Consider the following 13,109-nt stretch of genomic DNA (forward strand, 5'->3'; position numbering starts at 1 on the left):
AGCATCTCATTACATTTACAGGATTTGGGAGTCTGAATAATCAGAACTGCTGCGAGGAAATGAAATGTCAGACTGTTTTGACCTATTGCTATGGGAACTTAGTGAATCTCCCTTAACCCCAGCCCACAACACACACACATACACACACACACACACACACACACACACACACACACATGCTACACACCATTCTTCCCATCTATACCCTTTTTACGTGAAAAGTATTTGAAGGTAATATTAGGGAAGACGTATTCAATTATTAAGTAATTAATATATTATTAAATGATTATAATCATAATTTATAGTCATATGAAAGAATGTTAATATGGAAAGATATCCAAGATGAATGGTAAAGGCACATATAGAACAGCATGTCTTGTGTTCCCAATTGTGTAAAAAAATGTGGATAGGGAGGAGATGGATGAGTATTGTGGAAGTTTTCTAAAAGAATAAAAAAATATTGATAGTCATTACTTCTGGGGAAGGAGATAGGGATCTGGATGGGAGGAAATTAGAGTTTTCATTGCATACTCTTGTATTCTCTGAATTTTTAATGTGTATATTCTTTAAAATACCAAAAGTTGATAGTATTGTATTGAGTCACATAATTCTGTCATAGGCAGTTCAGTTGTTACTAATGAAAGCATAAAGTGGTAAGGTTCTTGTCAGTAAAAATATTAGAGGCTAGATAAGCACCTGGGGGGTGCTAGTGAAGGAATTCCTGCATTGGATGGAGATGGTCTAGTAATCTCAGATCCCAACTGTATGTGCTAGCATTAACCACATGTCAGAATAGTACCAGCTGCTAAAGAATCTACTGGGTATTTCACAAAGGTTTATAGTCAAATTCTGTATCCTGTAAAACATTGTTTTACTACAGAAAACATTCTATCACACTATTATCAAAAAGACTGATCTGGAACTATTATTGTAGGTAAAGCAGATGTTAATTGGTGTGCCTAGGATTTCTGAAATCATGTCAAGACAAACCACCCTAAACACACACTTATCACCCATGTTCCCAGAGTCCCAGTGTGGCAAGTTTTATACTTCACATAGGTTTACACTTCATGTAGTTTGGATATCAAAGTGACAAAAATTTTATATAATTAAGGAGTACAACTTGATGTTTTGATATATGTATACATTGTGAATTGACCACCACAATTCAGCTTATTAACTGATGACATTATCAAAATGGAGTCACTAATGTCAAACTCTAACAAACAAAATGGAGCTGAGGCCATGGAAGAGGGGCCCTCATTCAAGTATGCCTATGATGGGAACTGTGCAAAAAATTCTTCAATACCGCAGTATTCCAGATAAGCCACTTACACAAGGATACTCACCCAACAATGAATGTCTCCACCCATAAGCTATTGCCAACTCCTGCAACAAGCCCCTGTAACCGATGGTCTTTGTTTCAAAAGAGTTTACGTGGACTTCTGTCTTTAAAAGCTTCTCCTTTGGCACCCCTTTGGATGAGCCTGTAGTCTACCATGGCATGCATATCCCAGATTGCAGTCCCCTGCTATTTCCAAATAAACTCTGTTTGGAGAGTTGGTCTCTGTTGCTCATTTTAGGTAGACATATCTTATTGGTTAAGTTTACAAGCCACAGGATCAAGAAACATTTCAACTAGACCTTCATCTAGATGAGATCCTAAACTTCAGGTCTTACATGACTGGATAAGATTTTTGGTCTTCCTTGAAGAGGGGCTGTGTATATTTTGTGTGTAAGATAAGAGCAGATATTCTTGACCAATTCACTTTCTCTAATATGACAGTATTATACCAGCCATGTTTGCCACTCTGTAGGTAGAGTATGCTTCTCCAGTCTCATGTTAGGCTTGACCATGTGATTTGCTTTGGTCAGTGGTATATGAACAATTTAATTTACACAGTATTCAAGCAAGAGCTTTGAATGTGCTTTCATGGTATATGGTTTGTCTCTTGCTCCTGCTCTTCACTATAAAAAATGTATGTCCCAAGTAAGAGCTATTCTATCAGTCTAGTGCCAGAAAAAGAAGACTGTGGAGCAGATCCAATCCAAGCAAGCCAAGCTGAGTGGAGCAGAGCTGTGGCTGACTCCCAGACCCATGAATAAGAAGTAACATTTGTCAAAAGCCACTAAGATTTGGAGCTTTCGCTTGTATTAGTCTATCCTCAGGGAACACTCTGGGGGTAAAATAATAGTTTGTAATATTAACTTTATTATATCCTTTTTTTTTTTTTTGAGACGGAGTTTCACTCTCGTTGCCCAGTCTGGAGTGCAATGGTGTGATCTTGGCTCACCACAACGTCTGTCTTCTGGGTCCAAATGATTCTCCTGCCTCAGCCTCCAGAGTAGCTGGGGATTGCAAATAAGCATGTGCCACAACACCTGGCTAACTTTCATATTTTTAGTAGAGATGGGGTTTCTCCATGTGGGTGAGGCTAGTCTTGAACTCCTGACCTCCAGGTGATCAGCCTGCCTCGGCCTCCCAAAGTGCTGGGATTACAGGTGTGAGCCACCGTGCCCAGCCTATAGCCTTCCTTTCTATATTTGACATTGAGGTTCTCTTGTATTGAAGAATTTAAACACCAAATTTCTAATTTCAGCTCATTTTCTTTTTATTAAAGTACTTCAGTAGATGAACAGTGTTATCAACAATCAATACAAACTTTACTGAAATATTCACAAATAAAAATCCTCTGTAAGTCATTCAAATAATGTTTTTCTATGTAGTAAAGGTAATCATCATTGGGAGACTAGTTCATTTGAATTTATTCCTAACCACAAACATAGGTTCACAAATTGGGAGATTCAACTTGGTTACCTTAATATATGGGGCTGGCTGTCAATACCTGAAAGCTAGTCCCAGCAAGTCTGTGGAAAAAAATGATGTGAGTGGAAACTAATCACTTATCCTTGGTGCTTCAGTTTCTTCATCTGCACTGAGAATTAACCTTCCCTTAGAGAAGGGCTATAAATAAATATAAAATGTTAAAGCTTAGCATACTTCTGTGCCTCAAAAAGCATTCAGGAAACAAACAAAAATGAAAAAAAGAAATAAAAATAAAAAGCATTCAGGTACATGCTTTTAAAAGGGCAATTTCTTTGTTTTTGACATAAATTGAATACTATCTGGCCTTAAAATAAATTGATGAATGACTACTCTTTCCTTGAAAATTATCTTTTTACTCAAATCACATTAAAATCATAGTAGCCTGACCATAGATTAATTTACAGAAGTCGTGCTTAGTAAATTATTTTGATTGCAATAAAAACTACCATCCTACTTAGGTAAAATTTACAAATTATTTTTAAAAATTTCATACATTACTTAACATTCTCCTTGACCTATCCTTAAAGACAGAAATCTTGCTACTTTAAAGCACAAAGAGGTAAAATCCAAGATTTACTTATTAGATTTTGGTATAGCTCCTTTGGATACCGTCAAGTATTTTATTCATGATCTCCAGATGAGAATGTGGTTGACAAGGGGCAGAGTAAATAAGCAAATTTTGACTAGATCTCCCAACATAAAGTGACCTGGTGCGATCACAAAAAGATTCAGTAGTGCCTAAATTGGGAGAGGGGGACAACATTTATAATAAAAAAGCTTGAAGAGGCTGGGTACGGTAGCTTATGCCTGTAATCCCAGCACTTTGGGTGGCCAAGGTGGATGGATGACCTGAGGTCGGGAGTTAGAGAACCAGCCTGGCTAACACTGTAAAACCCCGTTTCTACTAAAAATACCAAAAAATTAGCCAGGCATGGTGCCACATGCCTGTAATCCCAGCTACTCTGGGATTACAGCTTGGGCAACAAGAGTGAAACTCCATCTCAAAAAAAAAAAAAAAAAAAGCTTGAGGATACAGACGGTATAATTGTGGGGCCAGAAGAGAAATAATATGATCCTAACTAAATCAGAAACTTTTCTAAAAACCTTGTTTATCTTGAGAAGTATGTGATCCTGCTGTAAAAGAGAAATATAAAGAGGCTGGTACATCAACTCTTATATTTTCAATGAAATGTGCAATACTTTTAGGTAGAAGCAGTATTGCTTAAATCTCCACATGATACTTTGAAACTGCTAGCAATAAAAGGGGAAAAATCATTAATTAACACTGGAGAAAAAGAAAAATGGTAAGCTGTGAAGCTCTTACTGTTCTTTTCAATTAGAAAAATATATTGATCATGAGCACAAGTGGACATACCATCTGAATAAATAAAACCTCCTATAGTTAACTTGTCATTTAAAAAGTGAATAGAATGAAAAGGATAATTTTCTGCAATGTACTCAGCCATTTTGAGACTGGAGTCATTTAAGAAAAATAGGAAACATCCTTAGAGAGGGCCTGATTATTTCATATTGGTTGTGGTGCTTTAAAAATGGCAGAGCATTCCATGCCCTATACAGAGTACAGAAGGAAATAATTTCCACATTGAATATAGATCTCTTACAGAATAAGGGAAAAAAAACACTTTTCACGACATACTTTTCTATAACATGCAGTATTGAGGGAATAGTAAATCATCATCCTTCACAAAGAAGGTGCAGGTGCTCTAAAATAATCTTAGAGCTAATGATTTTAGAAAGAGGTTGTCCAAATTTGAAATTCAAAATGCTAACTTAATTTCAAAGTTGGTTTTTCCAAACCTCTGATAAGTCCTAGGAATCCAGGGTGAGCAAGAAGAAAACTTTCTCTATTTTATAACTTGTACCTCCCACTATCTGTGACAAATGCCATGGGTTAAATGCCATAACAAATTTCCTCTTTAAAGCCAGCAAAGTCTAGCCTGGCTCTAGTCAAGACTAGAGCAGGGAGAGGTCCCACCAAAGAGCTTGTCTAGGATTGATCCACAAAAGATTTCCAAGGCCAACTGGGCACCAAACTGACCTCAGGGTAAGTTGATCATTTTGTTGTGATTCAGGATCCTACCCTTGCACCATCTCTAGGTCCAACAGCCCCAAGAAGAGCCCTGAACTATACTGGATGTTCTTAGGCTGATCTCCCTGTGACAAGCATTCCTAGAACTGGAAACAAAGTCTGTATGGACAGGGTAGGCAGAGCACCATTTATTGGAGCCAACCTCCATCTATTGATGCTTGTTGACAAGAGGTTAGTCAGTGATTCTGGAGCAGCTCCTCCCAACAGATGGGCTGTGAAAACACCTCTCTCTCGAGCCAGAGCTCATATGAATAGTGGAAATCTTCAGGCAGATCCAACCTCTGCCCCAGCACACTCTGCAAGCAGTTATCCACAGGTGAAAATTCAGAGTCCTGGGGTCTGTCATACCGACGGCTGTTAAAAGCCTCAATGTTGGCCCTCAAGGTACATTCTTCTGCTTGGAAATCCCATGGCCTGGCATCGATATCTGTGTTGAAAAGAGAGGAAGAAAAAGACATGCAAGACACTGCTCTTCTTTTTTTTTTTTTTTTTTTTTATAGTAGATACAGGGTTTCTCTATATTGGTCAGGCTGGTCTTGAACTCCTGACCTCAGCTGATCTGCCTGCCTTGGCCTCCCAAAGTGCTGGGATTACAGGCATGAGCCACCGCACCCAGCCAACACTGCTCCTTTTACCACAGAGCATCGTATATGGGATTCCAAAAATGAAACTGCTCAGAATTCTATTTTTTTTTTTTTTTTGTAAAGAGCGATGTACCAAATAAGTATATAGCATGCTGACACTTAGGTTTAAAAAAATACACATATGCCCAGATGCATAAGCTCGTATATGCAGAAATTATCTTTGGAAGGATAGTCTAGAAACTGGTAACAGTGGTTACCTACGAGAAAGGAAATGAGGGTCCAGAGGGAGATAGACTTCTTCTATTGTATTTCCTTTTCATTATTTCACTTTCTTATTAGTTTTATGTATTACTAGTTATATGTATTATGTTTTCCAAAAGGGTAATTAAATCTCTTTTATGGAGCTTTTCCTGGGGGATGAGAGTGTCCCATCTGAATGGAATCGCCGGCTCTCATGGAATGGGAAAGGGCAAGAGGGGTATAATATGGAGAATCAGAATGGACCAATTACTGAAGACTTTCCTGATTTCTTGGAATCTCCTCCAGCATGTGATAAATCTGTATGCCAGCTTATTTTAAGATGATGAGGTGATGGCTTCAATGAAGGTAAAAACAGAAAACAGATCATGTTTTGCTTCTATTCACTTAGACACTTATTTCAGGGCTAAAGATACAAATCTCCCAGATCTCTGATGTCCTACATGCAATGGTTTATCATAAGGAAGTGTAGTTTGAGTTTGGGCTCATAATGGCAGCAACAACAGATGTGCCGTTTGCAGGATAAAACATTTTCATGTTTTAAACATTTACAAGATTTTAAATAGATAATTGTACCTTATATCTTAGAGTAGAAATTGCATCCTGGCTTGTTATGTGCCTATCATATGCTTCCCTTAGTTCTCTAAACCCTTATTTAGTGAAAATACAGTCCCTCACTACTACAAATTATGCAGCTGAGTTTCCCACATTTGGGGGAAATAGCAGGGGTCAGCATATCTGGAGTGCAATGGATGAGCCTTGTCCCGAGAAAACCACCTTCATCATGATGGTATTTTCCCTGCCGGGTAAGTAAGTATAGTTCCCTTAACTCTTTACTGCATCAACCTTTAAAATTCAAGCAGGTTACAAACCCAGCAAAGACAAGTCATTACCAAAAATTCTCAAATACAATTATGAAAATACAAAGGTTAAAAAAAGCTCTCTGAAATAAATTTTTCCAAACTCTGGTCAATCTTACAAGTTCTGTTAGTTAAACCAAATATCTTGCCTCCTGATATAAGGCAAGATACACAGTATGTATATATATACAAATATACAAGATGTACAGTTCCCAAGATTACTTAGGACATACTACAGCCAAAAAGGTTTAAATTGAATTCATCTAACGTTTAGATTTAACTTTTAAGTTTATAGGTAATACCATAGATAGAGGAATAAAGTAGATAACACCACAAAGAAGCATACAGACAAATCCAGAATGTGAGTACTTTGCAGGACAACTGGCCTAGTTCTTCAGTTAGTTAGCATTCACGGTGGGGGTGGGAAGACTGCTAGAGGCCAGGCATGGTGGCTTACGCCTATAATTCCAGCACTTTGGGAGGCCAAGGCGGGAGGATCCCTTGAGCCCAGAAGTTCAAGACCAGCCTGGGCAACAGAGGGAGACTCCATCTCTACAAAAAAATTGAAAAATTAGCCAGGTGTGGTGGTGGTATGCATCTGTAGTCCCAGCTACTTGGTGGCCGAGGTGGGAGGATCACTTGAGCCCAGGAAGTCGAGGCTGCCATGAGCCATTATCATGCCACTGCTTTCCAGCCTGGGCGACAGAGCGAGAGATCCTCTCTCTCTCAAAAAAAAAAAAAAAAAAAAAAGAATTAACATTTATATAACAACCAGATGCAATTTGTAGTCCTGGATTGGATTCTGACTTGGAAAATAGCTATAAAGAACATTTGGGGACAACTAGAAAATTGTAAATATGAACTTTATTAGATGAAATGAAAATGTACTGAAATGGAAAGGCAGAGAAAATGTTAAAAGAGAAAATTACAAAATAGCATATATAACTTGCTTTTACTTTAATAAAATATGCATATCTATGTATAGAAAAGGATCTGACGGAATATACAATAATATGTTAATGGTGGCAATTCCTGGATTGTACATAAATATGATAATATAGTAAAATGTTTTCTTACCTATATTTTCCATCTTTTTTTCCTAACTGCTTTGTAATAATGAAAAGTTGCTTTAATTTTTAAAATCTTTTGGATAAAATTGTCATTTAAAAGGATGTTTTGGAAGGGCAATTATCTCTCAATTTACTTGTTTTTGTAAAATGGATTTTCATAGTTTACATAGCACAAGGGCACATATTAGAATTTGAGGCATAACCTTAAAGTTTGGTGTATCAACACCTGACCTATAATTATATAGTTTTTCATCTAAAATATGTAACAATTCATGCCAAAAGAGGAGAGACAAATAGTTATTTAGTTTTGTTTCAACCCCAGGAAACTCTGGGAAGCCAAGAGCTCTTGGAAGACTCACCATTCCCATAAGCCCAGTCATCATTCATGCGGTGGCGCACTTTCTGGTAAATGGCTGACATGGTTTTCATGTTGCTTTTCCTCCATTGACGCCCCAGGTACTTGGTCTGTATCTTTAGCAGCTTTAGGACATAAAGTTGCAGCATGGCCTGTTTGACCTTGAGGGCCCGCTTTAAGATCGGTGCCGATTTAAACACTACCAACATCTGTTCATTGAAAGAGGGGTGGGGCGAAGAAAGGCAGGTAAAGATCTAAGTTTCTTGGAATTTCCAGCTTACAAATTAAACCAAACCTAGCTAGCCTCAGAAATCCCTGGGGAGCTTTCAGAAATCTATCATCCAGTCTACTTAGATTTAATCTTCAAGAATATAGAGGGAAGCTGGGTGTAGTGACTCATGCCTGTAATCCCAGCAGTTTGGGAGGCTGAGGCCCATGGATAACCTAAGGTCAGGAGTTTGAGACCAGCCTGGCCAACATGATGAAACCCCATCCCTACTAAAAATACAAAAATTAGCCAGGTGTGGTGGTGCGGGCCTGTAATCCTAGCTACTAGGTAGGCTGAGGCAGGAGAACTGCTTGAACCTGGGAGGTGGAGTGAGTTGAGATTGTACCACTGCACTACAGCCTGGGCAACAGAGCGAGTCTCAAAAAAAAAGAAAAAAGAAAAAAATATATATATATAGAGAGAGGGGTAGGGGAACTATTCCATTCGTGTTTTATTATCCAAAATTTTCAATATTCAAAGCGATGGTATAAAGGGAAAAGAAAATTTTGTCAGCCACACATATCATTTCCACTGTCACAGTTTTTTGTTTTCTGGCGATAATTCTATGTACGCATACGTTGCTTTTGTTTTTGAGATGGAGTCTCACTCAGTCGCTCAAGCTGGAGTGTAATGGTGCAATCTTGGCTCACTGCAACCTCTGCCTCCCAGGTTCAAGCAATTCTCCTGTCTCAGCCTCCCGAGTAGCTAGGATTATAGGTGCCCACCACCACACCCAGCTAATTTTAGTATATTTAGTAGAGATGGGGTTTCAACATGTTGGTCAGTCTGGTCTCGAACTCCTGACCTCACGTCATCATCCCACCTCAGCCTCCTAAAGTGCTGGGATTACAGGCATGAGCCACCACGCCAGGCCTACTTTTGTTTTTTTAACACAAATGGTAGCCAACTACATATCCTGCCACACTGTTCTATGCCTTGTTTTTTTTTTAACCTTGAAAATTATTCCATGTCACTATAGAACTGCCTCATTCTTTTACTTTTTTAAAATAGAGATGGGGTCTTATCACATTGCCCAGGCTGGTCTCAAAATCCTGGGCTCAAGCCATCCTACTGCCTCAGCCTCCCAAAGTGCTGGGATTATAGGCGTGCACCACTGAGCCTGGCTGCTCATTCTTTTTAATGATTGTATAATATTCCATTATAAGGACATACCATCATTTATTTAACCAGTTGGTTCTGCTTAATAAGCATTTAGCTTGTTTCCAAGCTTTCATTATTGTAAACAATGTTGCAATGATAAATCGTAGACTTGCATCATTTGTGAATGCGTGTAATCCAAACAACATTGCTAACTTCCCTGCTAGAGCTGCCCTAGGGAGGGTCTGAGATTCAGCCCCTTGCAAATAAACTGACCGATAAGTAATCATCTAACATAGAGTAAGTGCCCAGAATTAGGAGGTACTAAATGTTACATAGCACTCAATGTCTATATATGGACCTCACAAACCAGGCAGCACACAAATATTTACTAGTGATTTTTTTTAAATTCAGTCAAATGGACAACTCCATGATCTAAAGCCACACTCACCATGGTCCTGGAATGTTTCCATTTGGTCAGTTTATTGAGCAGCCTCAGGAGGTTGATGCAGGAAAAGAGGTTCCTCCAGCAGAACTGGCTGTTGTCTCCAGCTTCCTATAATAGGGAACATCCATCATTATCTTAATACCTCCAAGACTTTAATTCCCACAGAAGACTGGAAGTTAAAGTTGGTCAGTTTAGGTGAGGCCTTCCTGTATGAAATAATATCCCTTCACCTTCCTGTTTCTTAACACACTGAGGTCTCTAAAGCTCACAGTTTGAAAACTCTCTCAGCTGCCAATCCTGGAAGAGTCTATCTACAGCATGTGTTGGTTAGAAAGATGATACATGGGCTGGGAGCAGTGGCTCACGTCTGTAATACCAGCACTTTGGGTGGCCAAGACAGGCAGATCACAAAGTCAGGAGTTTGAGACCAACCTGGCCAACATGGTGAAACCCATCTCTACTAAAAATACAAAAATTAGCCGGGCATGGTGGCGGGTGCCTATAGTCCCAGCTACTTGGGAGGCTGAGGCAGGAGAATCGCTTGAACCCAGGAGGTGGAGGTTGCAGTGAGCTGAGATCACGCCACTGCACTCCAACCTGAGCAACAGAGCGATACTCCATCTCAAAAAAAAAAAAAAAAGAAGAAGAAAGAAAGATGATACATGAACACAGGAACCTGGTTCAAGAAAGCTTTCTTATGTAGCTTAGTACTCTGGGATCAGAAAACAAATGAGAGAATTTTATTCCCATATTCAGGAACTCTGCACTTATATAAACTATGCTGGTAATTGTTAGGATTAGGTCTAATTCTGGTAGATTTTAAACTATGTTGGATGGATCTGACATCTATTATAGTTGAATTTTTTTTTTGTCAGCCTCCGCCCTCCTTTATCAAACCATATTTCAATCAGATACTTAATTCTTTTTTTTTTTTTTGGTGCCGTGACTCAGATCAGATACTAAATTCTTCAGAATGGAACGAAAAATTGGCAGATGGTTTATTCTAACCAGGTACTTTTCTTATATATTTCTTGATAGTCTGTGAACACCTAACCAGAGACAACAGATGGATGTCAGATTAAAAGCAGGTATCTACTCATAGAAACATTTTTCAGAAATAAAAATATGAGTCCTTATGTGATTTGGGGGCTTGCAAATACATACTGGTGTCAGAAGCTGTATAAATCAATGAGCACACATGACAGCCAAACTAACATCTTGGAAATTCCTCACATCTACAATGTGATAGGAGAATGTAGAAGTAGACGACATGTAGAAGTGAGCTACTGTCTGGTGAATGGAAAATTACCTCCTCCTCCCTCAAATTAATTTGAAGCAAGATAGGCGTATATCTAATGTGGAATGAACATCCAAAATTTTTGAGGGTATTAGGCTTTCCTAATACCTAATACAGAGAACCAAAAAGTTTCAGGGAAATTTTTTACTTAGAGATTTTATTTATAGGCCGGGCACAGTGGCTCACACTGGTAATCCCAGCACTTTGGGAGGCTGAGGTGGGTAGATTACCTGAGGTCAGGAGTTCGAGACCAGACTGGCCAACTTGGTGAAACCCATCTCTACTAAAAATACAAAAATTAGCCAGGCATGGTGGCGGGTGCCTGTAGTTCCAGCTACTAGAGAGGCTGAGGCAAGAGAATCACTTGAGCTGGGGAGGTGGAGGTTGCAGTGAGCTGAGATCACACCGCTGTACTCCAGCCTGGGAAACAAGAGAGAAACCCCATCTCAAAATATATATTTATATATATATTATTTATAAAATAATATTCTCCATCCTATAATAAAGTTCAATATTGTCCCAGGAGCACCATATGTCTGCTTTTGAGGAAAACTTTTATGGGACTTTCTACTGTAGTGCATCAGCTAGTCTGGCTTGCCCCAAATAGACCAAGTTCTACAGACATTATATCTTGTATGGTTAATAGAGACGGACTTTTAAATTTTTAAGATGCGTGGGAAACACAAAACATATGGGATAGGTAAGTATCTTTCTACTATGAGCTTCCTTTATCCTGATTTTCAATATGGTAGAGGCATAAAAAGCCTTGTATTCCTCAGTACCTCGAAGAATACTATGGGAGTGAAGGCATACCCTTGTAGAAGCAGCATTGGAATAGATACCAGAACACTTGGATTATGGTCTCATCCCTGACTGCATGATCTTAGGTAAATCATTTTCCTTCTTTCCTGTAGGAGGTTGAACTAGCTAATCTTTAAGATCATTTCAGCTCTGAGCATTCTAATTCTGTGATTTTCTCCAGCTGAAAAAAACTGCCTCATTCTTTTTAATGGTTACCTAATATTGTATTCCAAGTATATACCATAATTTATTTAACCAGTTGGTTCTGTATTAGTGGGCATTTAGGTTATTGCCAGTCTTTCAATTTTTTATTTTTAGATGGAGTCTAGTTCTGTCACCCAGGCTGGAGTGCAGTGGCACGATCTTGGCTCGCTGCAACCTCTGCCTCTTGGGTTCAAGCGATTCTTGTGCTTCAGCCTCCTGAGTAGTTGGGATTACAGGCATGTGCCACCACCCAGCTAATTTTTGTATTTTCAGGAGAGATGGGGTTTCACTATACTGGCCAGGCTGGTCTCGAACTCCTGGCCTCAAGTGATCCACCTACCTTGGCCTCCCAAAGTGCTGGGATTATAGGTGTGAGCCACTGTGCCCCACCAAGTAAAGTTTTAAAAGTGAAGTTTTGAGTGAGGGTAAGCTGTTTGTGACTGCCTTTCCTTAGGATTCAGTCTCAAGAATTCCAGGAAAGGAACCCAAGTTCCCTCTTTGAAGATAGTCTCAGCTGCTCATGGCCTTGCTCTCCTTTTCTCGTTCTTTCTTTTTTTGTTTTTCGAGACAGGGTCTCACTTTTTTTTACAGAGTTTCACTCTTGTTGCCCAGGCATGGCATGATCTTGGCTCACCGCAACTTCCGCCTCCCTTGTTCAAGCGATTCTCCTGTCTTAGCCTCCGAGTAGCTGGGATTGCAGGGACATGTCACCATGCCCAGCTAACTTTGTATTTTTAGTAGAGATGGGGTTTCTCCATGTTGGTCAGGCTGGTCTCGAACTCCTGACCGGCTGCTTGGCCTCCCAAAGTGCTGGGATTACAGGCATGAGCCACCACGCCCAGCCTTTTTTGGCTTTTTTTTTTTTTTTTTTTTTTGAGACAGTCTTGCTCTGTGACCCAAGCTGGAATAGTGCCACAGCACTATTCCAG

General features: G+C 39.3%; 1 protein-coding gene and 1 non-coding gene across 2 annotated transcripts in view; both read right to left on the minus strand.

Moving 5' to 3' along the window:
- Nucleotides 1-4,010: 4,010 nt before the first annotated feature.
- STRIP2 (striatin interacting protein 2) overlaps nucleotides 4,011-13,109 on the minus strand; it is a 51,514-nt gene continuing 42,415 nt past the window's right edge. Inside the window, exons 19-21 of the mRNA XM_032276005.1 lie at nucleotides 9,882-9,986; nucleotides 8,069-8,273; nucleotides 4,011-5,364 (exon numbers count right to left, since the gene is read on the minus strand). Coding sequence (XP_032131896.1) covers nucleotides 5,114-5,364; nucleotides 8,069-8,273; nucleotides 9,882-9,986 — 561 coding nt within the window. The 3' untranslated portion in view covers nucleotides 4,011-5,113. The remainder of the gene's footprint in view (nucleotides 5,365-8,068; nucleotides 8,274-9,881; nucleotides 9,987-13,109) is intronic.
- LOC116550496 lies at nucleotides 6,437-6,593 on the minus strand. The gene has a single exon (XR_004268455.1). It is a non-coding gene; the product is annotated as a U1 spliceosomal RNA (small nuclear RNA).

Source organism: Sapajus apella, unplaced genomic scaffold, assembly GCF_009761245.1.
Source record: "Sapajus apella isolate SASKATOON/1434 unplaced genomic scaffold, GSC_monkey_1.0 scaffold7, whole genome shotgun sequence".
NCBI classification, from domain to species: Eukaryota; Metazoa; Chordata; class Mammalia; order Primates; family Cebidae; genus Sapajus; species Sapajus apella.